This window comes from Manis javanica, chromosome 10, assembly GCF_040802235.1.
Source record: "Manis javanica isolate MJ-LG chromosome 10, MJ_LKY, whole genome shotgun sequence".
NCBI lineage: Eukaryota > Metazoa > Chordata > Mammalia > Pholidota > Manidae > Manis > Manis javanica.
In genome coordinates, this window is record NC_133165.1 from 99023994 (window position 1) to 99042786 (window position 18793).

The window sequence follows — 18793 nt, forward strand, 5'->3', positions numbered from 1 at the left end:
ACTGTCTCACAGTTCTGGAGGCTAGAAGTCTGCAGTCAGCATAGGGGGGTCATGGGGGTGGTCTGGTTCCTCCTGAGCCTGTGAGGGAAGGCTCTGTCCCTGGCCTCTCTCTTTGGCTTACAAGTGTAGTCTTCTCCTTGCGTCTCTTCACACTGTCTTCCCTCTTTGAGGTCTGTCTCTGTGTCCAAATTTCTTCCTTTTTATAAGGACACCAGCCATGTTGGATTAGGGCCCATCTAATTTTAAATTGATTTCCTCTGTAACATCTCTGACTCCGAATTCTGTAAAGTCATATTCTGAGGTAGTAGTGATTAGGATTCCAAAGAGGGGGTGGCACAATTCAACCCATTTTGTTAAGACGTCACAAAGTTCTCAGGTGGTGACTCACTGCGCTTAAAAGCCAGAGAGACGCTGAGAGGCATGCCTCCTAGATCCTTCCTGTTCAGTAACAGAGTTTCTAAGCATCTCAAGGACATTGCTTCACAGAAGTCTTAAAAGGAGCCCAGGGTAGAGAAGAGCTTATATGGAATATAAGTTTCTGTCTAATGGAGTGGAATATAATTTGGAACACAAAAAGTCCACAAGTCTTAAGAGATTGTATCAGCTTGAACTCAAAGGAACACACGGTATAAAGTGAAAAGAGGCCTTTTAACCCCTAATCTTTTACAGACAGAAAGCAGGTGAGAAAGATACTTAGCAATAAACCTGGGCTCCTTTTTATGGAAAAAGAAGAATGACCCAGAAAAGCCAAGAACAATTTCTATTCAATAGGACCGGACCTTAATCAGGGAGTTGTGCCTGATGAGATTCAGGATTGCCGCAAACTAGTGACTGCTGTGTGCCCTGTTTTCCGTGTGTTTGAATTGTGGTTTCCTATGCTTGTTCCACTATTTTATGCTGGGTGTCTAGGAGAGGAGACAGAGAACTTGTCTCTTTACTTCACAGGTCATCAGGGAGACTTATGCACCTAGATTGTAGCTCATGCTATAAGGGGCTGATGTTTGGGAATCCTGAAGGAAGAAAGTACTGCAATTTGCATAGGAAAAGGATACAAATTATTGTGCTTATAGGGCAGACTGTGGCAGACTGTCTTTTCCCAAAATGACAGCAAAATATTACAAAATGACTTTGACCACTCCTTCCACCAAGAAGTGGGGTCTACGTTCCCACCCCTTGAATCTGAGTGGACGTGGAATTATAGTAGAAGTGTTGAACTATGATTTTAAGGCTAGATAACAAAAATGTTACAGTTTCCACCTCATTCTTTCAGGATGCTCACTCTTAGAATCCAGCCAGTATGTCATGAGGGAACCCAGGCAGCCTTTGGAGAAAAAAAAATGGTCCCCAAACATAGTCTCAGCCAAGCTCTCAGCCATCAACAACTTGCCAGCCATGTAAGTAAGCCATTTTAGCATGTGATGGTATATAAAAAAAGGTCCAGCTGAGAAGCCCCAACTCATACCATGGTGTACAGACAAGCTGTCCCTGTCAGATGAGCTCTGCCAACCTTGTGGATTTGTGAGCAAAATAAATGACTGATGTTCCTGTAAGTCAGTATGTTTGGGGTGGCCTGTTACACAGTAATAGATAACTGACACAGAATTCAGCACTTTTATGAAGACTTCTTTAAGCTCCCAGATATGGTTAAATGTTCCTTTTTTTCTGCTCCCGAAACACTTAATGTAACATTGCCCTTGCACTTATTATATACTGTTGGAATGAGCTATTCACTTGTCCACCTCCATGTGAGGGCAAGGGCAGGCCTGGGCCTTTCTGGAAAAATTAGCTCTTCAGATATATTACTTTTGCCCCATTCTCTCCTCTCCTTCCTGAACTTTGATTAGACAAGTAAGAATTTCTCAGCATATCCTCCAATTCTCTTAGCTTCACTTTCATATTTTTTATTTTTGTCTCTTCATGTAATATTCTGAAGAACTTCTTCTGACCTAATTTCCAGCTCACTAAAACTCTCTTTAGGTGAATTTAGTCTTTTGTTCTACTCACCAACTGAGTTTTAAATTTGGAGTTGTGTGTGTGTGTGTGTGTGTGTGTGTGTGTTATTAATTTTTTTCATTTCTCTAAGTTTTATTTTTTCCTCCCAAATATATTAGTTCATTTCCATTTCTTGAAACATCTTCAAGCTTATCTTTATTTATAATAACAACATGGTCATGTTTTAGTTTGCTAATTATGTAACCTGATAATTCCAGTATTTGAAGTCCTTGCAAGTGTGGATCTGTTCTTTCTTGTTTCTGTTGAATTCTGTTTGGGGTTCCTTTCCTTGTAGTGTTGATCATTGTAAACTGCCAATTTTACTTAGAAATAGGAATTATTTGGGGCCTAGGAAGAGAATACATTCCTCTCTAGAGGGATTACATTTGCTTCTGCTTGATGCCTGAGGATATGTAAACTACCTCCACAGATTGACATTTTTTTGGAGACCATCTAGTTGATTAAAATTTTAGGTGCAAATGGTGTGAGGACCAGTTTGTGGTAACAACTCCTCAGGAATTTCCATTCCTGGTTCTGCTCACAACACATCATCTTTCCTTGGGGTGGGTGTTATGGGGAAGGATTATTTCTGATTTCTATGAGGGTGTAGTCCCTGGAGTCCCAGCTGTGTGGAGGAAGAATTTCCTATTAGAGCTTCATACCAGACAGGCACAGGGATCTTTTCTGTACATAGTCACAGAGGTCTTGAGCACCAAAGTTCAATAGGAGGTTCAGAAAATTCCCTCATAACAAAAGTGGCATTAGTGCTCAACTGGCTTCCCACCCTCACCAGGGTTTTGGCCTGATTATTTCTTATTAGCCTGCTGACAAAAAAGAGTTGCTAATTTAAATGTTATTCGATTTATATAAATTTCCTGTCACTTTTTTGATGCTTTAAAGACATTTTTTCGTTTCCGTATTTTTATCCAGCAGGTCTGCTTATTTTCAGCAAGAGAGTTCTATGCCTAGTCAGCCTTGTTACCTGGGTCCACGCCTTCATCATTCCTGTTTCCTCAGCAGGCAGAGAACTGCTTGGACGTGAAGTAACTGAACTAGTTTTTCGCTGCTTAGTGAACAAACTCGTGTCTTCTTCAGCTCTTTCATTCCTGCCTCCACCATCCCTGGCACACCCACATCCCTTGTGCCATAATTAAAACTCTTTTACAATTTCATACATACATGCCCTCCATTTTCCTAAGTTAAATGAACTTTCTCCGTGATCTCCCACTATTTCCCATTTACCTTTCCTGTGGCAGAGTTTTCATATTTATCAACTCCCATGGGGTCAGCATTGTCTTCACTCTGTATGACTACTTTTGATCATTCACTATTCTGCCTTCATCCAAAATCTGTCCTACTGTGAAGATTATGCTATCCTATTATAACATTCTTTCTCTGATTTTATTGCTATCAGATGTGGACTTCCAGTCATACCTCCATATTTCTTGGGGGTTTCAGTATTTGCAATTTCTACTGTATTCATCCCCTAATATAGGTTGAAAGTATAATGGAGTACTTAAGTACACAAGTTGGCCAACCAAAGTTCAAGTCCCAGATCCACCTCTTATTAACATATGACTATGGAAAGTTACCTAGTATTTCAGTGCCACAGTTTCTTCATCTGTAAAATGGGAATAATGATAATATCTCACAGCATTGTGGGAATTATATAAAACAATGTATATAAAGCAGTAAGAATAATACCTGGCACATAGTAGGTACTCAATAAATATTCACTCTTTCATTGTTAGGTTCTCACTGCATCCTAAAACCCTCGTCAGCATGCTTATGAATTATTCAACACCTTTGCCTCAGTGCTGCTCAAAAACCCATTTGTTCACTTCTATAAAATTCCCTTACCTAAAATAGCATTTCTGAATTTTTTTTGTCTTAGGTACATAATCTTATTGAATCCTCACATGTGAATTTTATTTTAAATCTTGTTCAAAATATCTAGCCCTTCTTTTGAGACAATGACCTTTTAAATTAACCCAGAAATTGTCCATTTGGAAATACATATTTCAGAATTGCTCTAGTCTCTCTTCTCTCTGGTGGAAGCAATGTCTGTGTTTTCTTAGACTAGCTCAGTCTTAACTTCCACCCATTCTGTTCTCCTTCTTATTCTTTATCTTCAGCCTTTTGGTCTCTACCAGTAAATTCCTCCAACCTCTAAACTTCACCAAGGCTTGCATATCCTAAAATCAGCTATTTCTCCCTTGTACCTCTCTCTTCTCCTGTTACCATCTTATCTCTTCTTTTGATCTTATTGAAAGGGTAATTTGTATTGTCCACTCTGATTTCCTAAACACACACTGCTAATTCTCAGAAATCTGGTGTCATTGCATCACTTCTCAAACTTACTTTTCAAAAATAAGCAGAAATAGAATTGTCAAACCAAAAAGGCCTCTCTTCAGAGTCTCTCTTGCAGTTCCTTTGCAGCACTGTTTATGTTGACCATCCACTTGAGACTTCCCTCCCTCATTCACTTTCATGTAACTAGGCTTCACTCTTTATTAGAGGTAGTGATGAAATAACAGAAAGCAAACATGATGGTAGTCAAACGCTCATGTTCAAGCAAAGGCTCCACCATGTACTGATCTCAAATAAAACACTTAGCTCTAATCTCCTTATCAGAAAAATGGGCATAATATTTGCTTGCCTTGTTCACTAGTTTATAGTGCAAATAAATAAAACAACGGATCTGAAAATACCATAAAATATATAAAATATAAAAAGTAGCTGAGTACATTTGTGAGAACCTGAAAAAAATCGGATACAGAAATGTACATTAGAAGATTCTTGCTACCAAAACTGCTATGAAGTTCTCAAGGACCCAAAGCTTTGTATATAACTTAGATGAGTTTTGCTCTGAAAATGTTCCAGAGTGTACTGCTCCCAGGAGGGCTTTTGTCAGAAAGTTAAGAGCCTTCACATCAAAAACCCTCTGACTTACCTGGTCTCACTACAAAATGCAAAAAAAAATGATTATTGTGACTATACTGGGGCACTTTCATTTTTAAAAGATTGTAGGAAATCAAAATATTGATGATACATCTTTACATATACAAGCATGCAATTAAGTTGGCCAAACTGTAAGAAATATTACCAGTTCTTGGGGAAGGGACTCTTGCAATTTCTAAGGAGCACGGTTTTTTTGTAACTGTTGTGTCCGAGAGATCACATAGAAAGTTCTCATTTTCTGAAGGAAATGTATCCAGAGAAGCAGATGGTACGATTTCCATAGTGTAATTCCTCTTCTTTGGATAGGACTCCTGAAAGGAAGGAGAAAAATAAAAATAGCTTTGTGACAAAGATACAGCCTGTTTAATTTATAAAAACTAGAAAAAAATAATAAGGTTCATCAGTTCTTCCAAAAGTGACTGACAGGTGATGATTCATGTGTTTGAATCAAGTCATACAGTCATGTAATCTCAGGATTATCAGTGATCTTTTTGGAAGGATCCTTACAATTTCGTTTCCCTGAATTTATCACTGAACTGGTAAAGTTCATGACCTCTTTTTCTAATAGATGTCTATTTTCTAGTTATGACACAAACCGATGTTGCACTATTCCACAGTCATTCTCAAGACTCTACTCCTTTACCTGCTTCCTCCAACTAGCTATATGACTCAATTTTGGCCAGTTAAATATAAGAAGTTTGCATGAGGATTCTGGAAAAACATATTTTTCCCCAGGTAAAAAGACCTGCAAAGAGGATCTTTCAGAACCTTGGCCATCTTCAGGTTCCTCTCTCTTGATGCAGTTTTGATGTTTGGAGCTAGGGCAGGCATGTTGTGACCATAAGGCAATAGCCTAAGATCAAGAAGATAACAGGTCAAGAAAGGCAACAGAAAGAGCCTGGGACCTTGATGATGTCATAGAGCTACTCAAATAGCCCCAGGACCACTTTCTTCAGATTTCTTAAGTAAATAAGAAAGTCCTTATTGTATGAGCCATTACTGACTGGGTTTTCTGTCATTTGGAGGTAAAAGCATTCCCACATAACACACAAGTATTTTTCTTTGTGAATACTGTTAACTAATATACTAAGGTTATTCTTTTCACATTAGTATAAAATTAAATTCCAATTCTATATTATAGATTCTTCAATATATTCTAAAAATTGAAATCAATTTTATTTTACAGGATCTTAATTTCTTATACAAGGCATTATCTGTTCATCAAATATTTATTGGACATCTATCATATATAAGACTTTGCTAAGTGCTGGAGATTTTTTTAAACTAATAAAACATAATCCTTGCCCCCAGAAAGTTTACAGTTTACTAGAGAAGAAAAACAGATTATCTGCATGATAAACTTCACAATTAATCATGTTTTTGTTTTTGATATTTGTTATCTTTATAAAGCATAATTCACTGTAGAAAGAAAAAGACAAACAAGAACAAAATAAACTCATTGTCAAAAAATCTTCCAGGATATTTCCAAGGGTTGGTGAAGATTTAGTACAAGCTCCTGTTTTTTCTACAATGGTATTTACAGTACTGTAGAATAAGTAGTCAAGGTCAGTGTAATTGCTTTCAGACCATACCAGACCTCACACATCAGAGAGTCAATTATGTCACTCTACTCTATTGAAAGCAGGAAATTGGGAGTAATTTATTTTTAACAACAAAGGGCGACAAAGTAGAAAGGGTCCAGAGGAAAGCAATCAGGCTGGTATATGATTTAAAAACCATGTCACAGAAGAACTGATGAGGAGCCGCTGTGTTCTCTCCTGGAGAAGCCGTACAGCAGCATGACGGTCTTCTCTGCATATTTGAAAGGCTATCCCTCAAGAGCTCTTCCACAAAGTGGGCAAGGGGAGAAGCTGCTGTGGTAGATTTATTCTAAAGTTCTTAAAGGCAGAACAAAGATCAATGTTGGTAAGTCAAGGAAGGCGAATTTGGGTCCTTACACAAAACAATCTCCATGAATCAGTAACATTGCTCATCTATTTAAAATCAAAATGTACTAATATAACAATTAGCTAAAAAACAGCACTAGAAAGCAACAGAAGGAACCCCTCATGACTGGAAATCTTTCAGCAGGCCTGTCCATTGATAAAATTATGTACAAAACACATTGTACAGTGAAGATACCAGAGGACTGTAAACTCCATGAAGGCGGGAATTTGTCTTGTTTACCACTCTATCCCCAGAATAATACAGGTCCTGCCACATAGTAGGTGCTCAATAAATATTTGCTGATCAACTAAATAATCCTAATGCCCTTTCAACAAATCTGACTACCAATTAGGGAAATGATTATGCTTTTCAAAGATGTCAATTACTTTGCTTTCAGTTTGATTATTGTTACTGTCAGAAGTGAAAATACTTTGCATGTCAGAAGTGAAAATACTGAGATTACCACAATATGATTGTAAAGAGCCCCTCACTTAAAGTCTTGCCAGTTCATCCTAATGTTAACCAGGACAATCCATTCTTCATTGATTTGATTAAGTTGGAATTTTACTGTGTGTATAGTTATGAGGATTTTAAAGACCTTGAAAAATACTCTGAAATGTAACCACACAGGATTAGTTTGTTTTCCCCTTTAATAAGGAAGTATATATGTTTCTTAGAGGAATATTAGAAAATATAAAGAAAAAGAGGGAAAATAATCACACAGAAACCCAACATGCCCAGATAACTAATAGTGACATTTTGATGTATATCCTCCCAAACTGCTTCCCTCTGTAAAGGTGTGTGTGGACATGTGGGTGTGTGCAAAGGAGAGACAAAATATTTTAAACAACCATGAAGTGCACGCTCTTTTACTTCCTAAGGGAGGGCCATTATTTCTCACTGGAGATGTCCATCATACATAGTTTACTTATGGAAAGTGAGTGTCCGAAAGGAAGGAGATGGTGAAACAAAGACAGAGAAACTTTGCTTTGGTAAATATTTCATATTGTCAAAAAAAGGAGAGGCATTCAACAAAACAATTGAAAATTTCTCCTAAGATCAAATAGCTTAAGATCAAGTGATAGGTGGATAATAGAGGATAGATAGGTGAGATAATAAAATAATAAAATCGATCCATGTCTCTTCTCAATTTAAGAAATGGAACATGACTATTGAAAGCCACCTCCTCCCACCTATATTCCCCTTGCCAATCCCTCCTCCTCCCTTCCCAACCAGGGCTAAATCCTATATATACATACATATATGTATCAACAAAGAATACATTTTTTCATACAATATGCTCTTAAACCTCTTAAGTATAATATAACATGGTGTTATTCAATTTCTATGACTTTTTTCAATCAATATTATGTTTCTGAGTTTCATGTATTTTCAAAGTGGTACAGAGGTTCACTGTATAGATATATCATAATTCATTTACAGATTCTCCTGCTAGTGGACTTCTAAGCATTTTTCAGGTGTTTTGTTAAGAACAATATTGCTATGAATATTCCTGAACAAAGTCTCTTGTTACAACTGACCAGGGCATGTTACCTATTCCAGTAGTCATAGCACAGAGACTCAGGAATAGACACAAGAAAAGAGAGTGAAATCAAGAGTTCCTTAAAAACAGGAATTTGCAATAGGAAGTGATCATAAGAACTAAGACTGGATACTTTGTATATGCCATAGAAATCTTGAGGAAGGCATTGCATTTTCCCACCCAAAGTGGGATGAAGGGTCAAGGGATTTTCTATAAATTTTATATTAAAGTATTACATATAAATACGTAAAATATTATATGTAATGTTTTCTAATCTGATATTTACCTCTAAAAAATGCACTGTGAACAAGTTTCAATTACATATATATGTCTATATGATAAATTTAAGTTTAGGTCCCAATATATGCATGGTCATTATTTAGTTAATTCTAACAGATTGAAATATTAATGTCTTGCTTTTAAGTGAATACTGGTGTGCATACATCTTTGTTTACATGTCAACTATTCCCTTTGAAATAGAATTCCTGTGACAATAGGTATGTACCATATGCTTACATATAACTGAAACTGTTTCTGGGCTTTCTAATTGGTTCCATATGTCAGTCTATTCTAGTACCAGAATCACACTGTTTTGATTATTGAAGCCTTCAAATTAATCTACTATCTGGTACAATAAGTCTTTCTTCATATTCATCTTTGTCAAAACATTCATGATTACCCTATTTAAAAAAAAAATAACTTTAAACATTTTGCCAACTTCTCCTCAATCATTCCCTCTCCTTTGATTCCTGTCAGTAAACCTTACTTCCACAGACCAGCCACTCAAATGACTAGGAGGCTATTCTTCAATTCTCATTCTTCCTCAGTGTCATGTCCAGTGAATTCCTGGGTCCCATGGTTCATTATTAAATTGCATCCAAACACATTCATTCTCTTCACCGTTGCAACCACCCCACTCCAGATCACCATCAAATCTTGAACTGCTAAAACAACTTCCAAACTAGTCTGCTTGCCTCCAGGGCTGCTCCTCTTCCAATTAATTCACTTTCTAACATAGGCATGAAGTTACTAAGAATAAGTAATGTCAAATAAACTCATTTCCTTTTATCATAACTTTGATGAGAGAATCATAAAGTACTCTAGTTACAGTATATGTTGGCTCTTTTTAAACACTTAATATGGTCTCTCATATCTCAGAATTTCCATGCTGAATGATTTCATTAAATTCATTAATGATCCAGATAGTAAGCTCATTAAATTTACAAGATCTGGAAGAATAAGCCAAAGATTAGACATAGTCCCATTAATCTACAAAATAAATGAGATTAAAGTCTAAAGATATGCTTGCCTACCACCTACCAAAGTGCCATGTTCATGGTAGAGCTCTATGAACATATGCTAAGAAATGAACACATAAAATAATTAATATTTCTGTTAGTATTTTGAAGCCTGCATCCTCCACGAGAAGTAAAGAACCATAAAGGCAAAGGCCAGAACCATCTTATTCACATAGTATGTGCTTAATAAACATGTGTGGAATCATGTCTGAAACAATGTCACACCAAAACTGTCAAAGTCAAATCACTGTAAGAATATCAACTTTTATGTGTGAAGTGTTTTATAATCTGCAAAGTGGACAGCATTTCATTTACTCAGATGATTCTTATTTAGCCCTCACAACAATCCTATCAATGTTACCATTGTCTCTATCCACAAACTAAGGCTTGGAATTATTAAGTGACTTGTTCAATATTAAGCACAGTTAATGGAAGTTTCAGAACTCCAGCCTAGGTCTTGTGACAGCAAATCTAGTGTTCATGCTATTGTATCACAGATAAAAAGGACTATGGCAAGATCTTTATTGCCAGATAAGAGAAAGAAGGAACTCCGTGTACTATCAGGTAGTATCTAGCCCTGCCAACTTCCCAGCCTTTGCAAGCCCTCTTTCTTACAGCAGAAAACTTGGATTTTAATACAGGTTGATTGCCAACATTCTTCTGATGGCCAATCCTGGTAAGGGCCAGAGGGATTAAAGGAACTGTGGCCCAACAATCTGTGACTCATTTTCAAGGCTCCATTGTACCTAGTCTATCAAAATTGGGCTCCAATTTGATTAGCAGATTTTGCTTTTTCTTGATATTTAGCCTCTATCTTTATTTTAATGCCTGGTTCTAGGATCCCAGCCTTGTTTCTGTGTTGACTTTTCATATTATTAACATGTCTAAGACTGAATTCTCTGCCTTGGTCTTTGCCAGCTTTCTTCTGAGAGACTAGTTGTACCCTGTGCCTGAATCTGAAACAGGTCTGTAAGGCCCTGAACAACAAACTTCACAGTTCCTGAGGGAACGCCTAGTTTCCATGCCCACAGTTCCTTAGCTTCGTCCTACCTCCTATATACTTGATTGTGCAGTAAGTCGACCAAATAGTACTTCTTCAAGAAGATACATACTGAAAGCATGGAGCAAATTAATAGAACATTATGCCTCCCCTGCCCCCGCCCCAAGAAAAATAGACATTCTTAGTAAAATATTTACATATATGCTTTCACATGTTGTTTACACTGTGCTCCTAGAAAAGTTTAAAATCATCAGTGGTAGGCTCAACCTAACAAGTCACAGTATATTAGTAATTGAAATATAAGGTCCTATAGTTGAGCACAGAAATGGGTTCTAAAAATTCAGCATGGGGGTATACAGATTAGCAATGCCATGAAAACAGAATTAGGAGTTAAACCTGCCAGGATGAGTAAGAGTGTAATACACTCTAGTTGGAATACACACCAGAAATAATGTGGTATTGGCTCATTTAATACATGTATGATATTTAGCCTAGAGAATGTGATAGCCCTCTCTTTCTCTGTGCTAACTAGAATTGGGAATGATCTGATACAGTCTTTCATAAAAGACAGGCTAACTGTATTATGTTGACCATCCTTTGTAAGGTAGTACAAGATTTTATTCATCAAATGGACTGAAGAATACTTGCTCTTGTGACTTGGGAAAAACCTTAGCAACAACCGAGGACCCAGGTATGGGCACAGTTGTTTCTCAAAAGTACCAATGATGTATATTTTCATCAGAAATAAGGCGACTACACTACTTTGACAGAGCAGCTCTGTGAACAAGCCTCTTCACTTAATTCTTAACCACATGAGAGAAACCGAAGCCACTTGTCCAATACTGCAGAGAGACCACACTTGGTGTGCTCGGCTTGACACTGGGGTCTATATTTGAAGATATGCAAAGACCAAATGGACTGTTTTCTCTGGACATGGGTAAGGCAAGTTTGAGTATCAAAGCCACAGAAAAGATTAAAGAAGAAAAAGTGCAAGGAATCAGGCATCACGAGTACTTGGAAAGTTGAAGAATGATGAGAATTGCTCTCCATCTCCAAGGGGGTAGAAATAGTGCTGACAGAGAGATGGTAACAAGGACCCAGATTTCAGCTCAAGAAGAGCTTCCCCCTATGAAATGGGCTGCTTAGCAGGTAGCAAGTCCTCTGCCGCTGGAAGTCTTCAAGCCTAGTCTAATCAACACAAGGCATCTCCTGAGAATAGAAGATGGTGATTTGACTTAGATGAGTTTTAACTTTCCAGGTAAATAAGACAATGGGCATAGAAGTATTGTGGTTAGCACAGTATTTTGAACTAACACAATATAAGCTTCTTGCATACTTTCTCTGCTCCCTGAATCCTTTTTCGACAACAGGAAAACGAATACAAGTGTGGATTTATGGCTGTTTCGAAGTTAAAGATTGCTCACGATCCCAAAGGACTCCAAGTAGATGAAGCTTTCAGTAGTGGTCTTACTGATCTGACATCTTTCACAATATCAAGAAAAGTATTCCCTAAAGATTTATAATGATATTCAAATATGAAGGACTATAACAAATATGAAGGACTAAAACATAAAAAATTACTATAACATTAATAGTAATGAAAGTAAGAAAATAATGAAAGGCTTTGGGTGGGAAGGAAAAATGAGTGACAGCAGGACAGCCCTAGGAAGATAGCACTGACACTAACAGGAGTCAGAATAATGGTCTCGCCGAAATGTCCACATCCTCATCCCTGGAACCTGTGAACAGATTATGTGACATGCAAAAGGGATTTTGCAGCTGTGATTAAATTAAAGGTGTTGAGATGGGGAGATTATCCTAGATTATCCAAGGTAATCATAATGGTCATTATAAATGAAGGATGGAAGTGTCAGAGTGAGGCAATGTGACACTGGACTGGCCATTGCGCTTTGAAGGTGGAAGCCATCAGCCAATGAATGAGCGCAGTTCAGAGAAGCTAAAAAAGGCAAGAAAATAGATTCTCCCCTAGAGGGTCCAGAAAGGAATGAAGTCCTACTGACATCTTGAATTTAGCCCGGCGGAACCCATTTTGGACTTCTACATCTGTAAAGTAATACATTTGTATTTTTTTAAGCCCTTAAGTTTGTGGTAATTGGTTATCGCAGAAATAGGAAACTAATACAATAATATCAGAAGGCATCACATAGGGGGGCAACAAAACCTTTAAAGGCTGAGAGAGGGGCCTTAAAATTGGACTCTAGTTGAAAAATACACCTTGTTATATATGATATGACTCATTATCCTAGATTACCCAATATAATCACAATGGTCATTATAAGTGAAGGAGGGAAGTGTCATTTTAAAGATTCTTTTTTAAAGATAATGATTCTTTTACTTGTGCTTAGTCTTAAATGTGGCGTAGTAGTATTGTAATAGAGTTTCTCTCCCACTCCATCTTGGATCTTGACAAGTAATCCTAAATTGAATTGGAAAAATAAGTGACACTAACCAGGTATCAATTTGAAAAGAGAAAAGTAATGGAGGGGGTGGAGATCAGCCTTTATCAGATATTTAAATAAATTATAAATAGTTCTGGTGCAATAACTGAAAGGCAATAGAAGAGATAATTTTAAAAAATGAACTTCCAATGCTTGTAAAAATGTATTATATTATGAAGGTGGTATTTCAAATCAGGAGGAAAACAATGGGTTATATAATAAGTGTCAATGAGGTAAGTGACTAGTCATTTGGAATTAAATAGTAAAGCTGGATTAATATTCATTCCTAATACCAAAATAAATTCCAGATTAGAATTTAAATAATAAGTGAATACACTTGTAATAACAGTCTTAAAATAGGAATGACCTTTGACCAAGAGCTATACCCAGAACCTTAATCAGAGCTGTAAAGAAAAAGACTGAAGAATTTGAGTACATATAAATATTAAATTTCTAGTAAGTCACTAAAATGTAAAAAACAAGAGACAAATGACAGATGTAGGGAACTTCTCTGACACATAAGACAAAGAGTTAGTATCTTTATTATATAAAGAGAATTACAAATAGAGATGAAAGAGGCCTTCAACCTACAGGAAAAAGTGTGCAAAGGATGGGAGCAGTTGATGAAAATAGCTAGAAATTTCTTATATGAAAAGATGCTTAATCTCACTTATAATTAAATATACATAAATTAAAGTAACACATGACACACCATCCTTGATCAAATTGCTGTAATTAATACACAGGGTCAGTGAGAGTTTGAAGAATGGGTACCATTAACCAAAGTGTGAATTTAGGTATAAACCTCTTTCAGACTAATTTGTCAATTGTTCCAGGTGACCTTTAGAAAGCAGATCTTTAGATAGCATCAACTTTTGGACTTTTGCCCTATTCAAAATTTCTTTCTTCACCTGGGAACAGATGGGATTGACAAACGGCCATTATTATTCCTTGAGTGTGGTGCCACAGTGCACTACATACATGCACTGCATAATTATCACTCTTACTAACAAGTTATGTGTACTTGATACTTTTAATGTTTCTGTTAAATAATGAAATATGTGCGTGAGGTGGGTATGGGGGGCATGTAGAGAGAAGGCTGCTTATTATGAAACCTCTCTCATGACTGAGAAGTTATAATAAGATCTTACCAATAGCAATCTAAGTTGTAAATGGATGCCAGGATATTGTTCCCCTGTAGAAAGTACCACTAATTAATGTCCACAGAGCTTGATTCTTAGGTAAGCCTTTCTTGATCAGCCAGCTCAAAGTTGGAGGTGCCAAGTAAACATTTGAAACTACAGCCGACACGTCACCAGCAGAGTGCTGAGAAATCAATGCGGGTCCTACCTAGGAATGTTCCTTTGGGTGTGTTATATGTCGTGTCTCCCTAAAATTCATGCATCAAAGTCCTAACACCCATCCCCTCAGGATGGGATCTTATTTGTTAGTAAGGTTGTTGCAGATGTAATTAGTTAAGACAAAGTCGTTAGGGTGGTGTCCCTCTAAGGAAGAGAAATACACGTACACAGAGAAAACACCGTGTGAAGGCTGTTATGCTGCCACAAAAGCCACGGAATTGCCAGCAAACTGCCAGAAACTAGGAGAAAGACATGAAACAGACTCTCGCAGCCCTTAGAAGAACCAGTGATAATGGCACCTTGATTTTGAATGTCTAGTTTCCAGAACTGCAAGACAATAAACTTCTATTGTTTAAGCCAAGCAGTTTGTGGTACTTTGCTACGGCAGCTCTTGCAAACTAATACAGGATGAAAAATAAATAAATGGAATTGGTGAAGAAAGCTTTCAGTTAAGCTCTTCTAGTATTCTAAAATTTTTACTCCTTGGAAAAAATATAGTTGGCCTTGTACAACATGGGTTTGACTGCATGAATTTACTTAGACGTGAATTTTTTTCAATAAACATGTTGGAAAATTTTTGGAGATTTGTGACAATTTGAACACATTTTCTTTTCTCTAGCTTGCTTTATTGTAAGTATATAATAGATATAACATAAAAAATATGTATTAATTGACTGTTTATGTTGTTGGTAAGGCTTCTGGTCTGCAGTAGGCTGTTAGTAAAGTTTTGGGGGATACACAGGTTTTCAACTGTGTAGAGGGTCAGCGCCCCTAGCCTCCACATTGTTCAGGGGTCAACTGTAACTAATAATTAGGGACTAGCAAGGAAAAAAGGATTATCTCTGTTTTTGGTAAAACTCCCTAAAGTATATTCAAATTTTAAATGTATATACTCTTTGACCCAGGAATTCTACATCTAGAAATCTTTCCTACAATTAAGCTCACAAATAAAAAACATACATATAATCATGTGTACTGAAATATTGTTTATAATATTAAAGGACTGGAAATTATTTTTAGATTCATCATTAAGAGACTATTTAATAAATATCATCCATATGAGAAGGAAATGTAATATAATGCAGAGGTCCACAGATTTTAGACTACATAAAATCTACTTTCATCATCTGTTAATTATTCAGAATTGTGACTCTCCCCCAGACTTTTACTAAATCAGAATCCCTAACAGTGAGCCGGGAGATCTATACTTTGACAAGTTTCCCAGGGAGTACTGATGCAAATGGGTGGTGAAATATACCTGGAAAACACTGAATCCTAAAGAGTTTGGAGCCAGAATCCAAATTCTTTTAGCAAAGTTGCTAGACAAAGTCTGTTTCCTCATCTGCAACATTAGACTATGAATAGTATCTACTTAAAAGAGTTGTTGCTGGTTGTGAATGAAGTAATAAAATTAATGAAATAAATATGCTATAAAGTGAAATGAACTTATAAAGTGCTTAGTGTAGTGCCTAAGTGCTCACATCTTAATAATGTAGCCATTATTACTATTCAGCCATTCAAAAAAATGAGATAAATATGCAGGGACTGACAGGATGAACTAAAACAAAGGAAAGAACAGTTTATAATGCATGTTTATATCTATACAAAAAGAAAGTAGGCACAAAAATTATAAATGCATATATTTTGAATGATTAAAACTTGGTGATCAACCCTGGGGTATAAGACCATATTTTCTTTAGTTTGATTTTTTTTAACTGTGCACACATGTTATTTTCAAAAAAAAAAATCCTTGGATCTAAATACCACCTGAGGAAGGTGCTGATACCATTTCAAATATAAATGAACTTTGATTTTTTTATTTCTAGTACTATTATGTAGAAATTTGCATGCCCCAGGTGAAACTGAAGTTGGTGAAACTCCAAAAATCACACAAGTGCAACTGAAAACAAACCAAATGCCAAGCAAAACTAAATAGGAATCAGTTATTACGAATCCTCAATAAAAGACCTAGACAGTCGACATAAGAAGTCAAAAGAAATAGAACATATTTCGCCAATAACAAGATGACCAAGAGAAAAACTGCACTGTATGAAACAACTTTGGGACAAAAAGACTAAGGAGTGAATTGTCTAGAATGACTAATTATTATTAGTCTAAAATAGAGAGGAAAAGAGAAAGAAAAGAAAGTAACCAAGATTATTGATATGAAAACGATTTCTTTGCAATGAGAGAAGTCCAAAGTCTCATACTCTTTTTTGGAAAGAGACAAAAAACAAATCCTTAGAAAAATGGGTAAATACTGAACAATAAGTGAACTAAAGCATTAAATATTCAAATATTCAATTTTTCAATATTTATTTATAAATTATTTATAAATATTAGTTATAAATAAGTAAATAGGCTTCACAAGTAGGTATAGGGAAGACAGGAGATAAACCAAGTCAGATGTTAGGAAAAAAACTTGAGATTTAACTTAGATACTGGGAAGACAAAGGGCATTACCAAGTTCATAAGAACAATATTCTGAATTGCTGTTGAAGTTGCATAGAGATAGGTTTAGTGTTGGTAGGTCTGGTAATACTAAGAGGTCATGGGTGACTGCTGTAACTAGCCTTGGGACGTTTGTTTGTGAATGTGAGGTAAGACAGGCAGAGTAAGAAATACATTATACAGTTCTCATAGAACATTCACCCATTGATCGAGGCTCAGACTCTTGGAGGCTAAAGTACTTTTTTCTGTTTCATCACACTTACTGTTACTGCAAAGAGACAGTCACCAACTTTTGAAAACCTGCACTTCATCATAACCTCTAAATCTAGTATTAGATTTCCAGTAGACTCACAGACATCTAGAAGGCACTAATGGTTACCAAAGGGGATGGGTGGGGAGGGAGGGAGAAGGGGATTAAGGGGTACTGTAGGTCAGAGAGAAGGCAATACAGCATAGAGAAGACAATTAATGACTCTATAACATATTACTACACTGATAGGCAGTGACCACACTCAGTGTTTATGCCAAGGGTTTCTACTATTTTGAATAAGAGGTGTTTTTGAAAGTAAAAATTTTTTACCTCTATATGAGAACAGTGAGATTAATTTAGGAATTTTGGGACTATTTAGGAATAAATGTTATTATATAAATATATATAAGAAAAAACAAAAAAATTAAGGAATACATGACTTCCTCATTCCCTAGAGTACAGGAGTTAACAAATCTTTTCTGTAAAGATCAAGAGGGTATTTTAGTCTTTTCATGCTATATAATCTCTGTTGCAACTACTCAATGCTACTGTTATGGCGATAAAGCAGATACACAGAAAACAGAAAAGCTGGGCCAGATTTGGCCTGCCGTGGATCAGATTTGGCCAGAGACTACAGTTAATCAGCACACAGTTAAAACAAAGGGCTCAAGCAAATGGACTGAAATGTCCATTAGGTTAGCGAGAGGACAGATATTAGACAATGTGGCTTAGGTGCAAGGCAATATAAGTTTCCTATTACTATGCCTCAGAATTAGATAGAATAGTGTCAGGGCTCCCAAGCCTAAGCAGGTTCTTTACTGTTATGTTTAACAGCACATACTCTCTGCAGGTGAGAAGATCACAAAGAGAATTAGTGACATATGCTCAGCAATCAATTAACTCCTCTGAGGAGTGACCAGGAGCAGAGAGAGGCCCAGTTAAATTAATAGATATCTCTCTATATAAAGCTATGAAGAAAAGAGAAAGAATCCTGTACTCGTTGCCCAACTCCAGTAGGTAAATTATACTTTCAGGATCTGTTTGGAAAATATACATGAGCAAAAAGCAGCAATGTTTCCTCTCCATTAATCATAGCAAAGCTTATGCACATTTGAAAATAATAAATATGGATATGGATATGTAAGACCTATTATTCATGTAATCTACAGGCAAAGCTTGGCACCTGTATGAAACTGCAGGCCCCTTACACTACCCTCACAGAGTGGTCCATTTTGTGATCTATAGCTTCATGCCATTACTAAAAAGTAGGTATTATAGTCATATTACAGTACTATTAGAGGACAACAGTACTCACCCAATATTTGCTGAATAAAAAAATATATTTTATAATAATTCTATTTGGGGAACTTCCAATGCCTCCCCAAGGATACCACTGAACACAAACTTTTCCTCCCTATGGCTGATGTTCTCAGTAGCACCCACCCTGAATTTCACATTCCTGCCTCTGTCTTTTTGCTTATGCTGTCACTATCCATTCTGAGGATTAGGGGCTCTTCTAGGCCTGTAGAAA

The 18793-nt window shown here is 36.5% G+C and overlaps 1 protein-coding gene and 1 long non-coding RNA gene across 15 annotated transcripts in view; one reads left to right on the top strand and one right to left on the bottom strand.

The window, feature by feature from the left end:
- ANKS1B (ankyrin repeat and sterile alpha motif domain containing 1B) overlaps nt 1-18793 on the bottom strand; it is a 995298-nt gene that overhangs the window by 620243 nt on the left and 356262 nt on the right. For all 14 annotated transcript variants that reach the window (XM_073213673.1, XM_073213674.1, XM_073213669.1 and 11 more), the window contains exon 10: nt 5099-5264. In XM_073213673.1, coding sequence (XP_073069774.1) covers nt 5099-5264 — 166 coding nt within the window. The remainder of the gene's footprint in view (nt 1-5098; nt 5265-18793) is intronic.
- The window catches only part of LOC140843628 (uncharacterized), a 28410-nt gene continuing 9862 nt past the window's right edge, over nt 246-18793 (top strand). The window contains exons 1-3 of the long non-coding RNA XR_012121533.1: nt 246-680; nt 1271-1394; nt 18113-18279. This is a non-coding gene — a long non-coding RNA (uncharacterized lncRNA). The remainder of the gene's footprint in view (nt 681-1270; nt 1395-18112; nt 18280-18793) is intronic.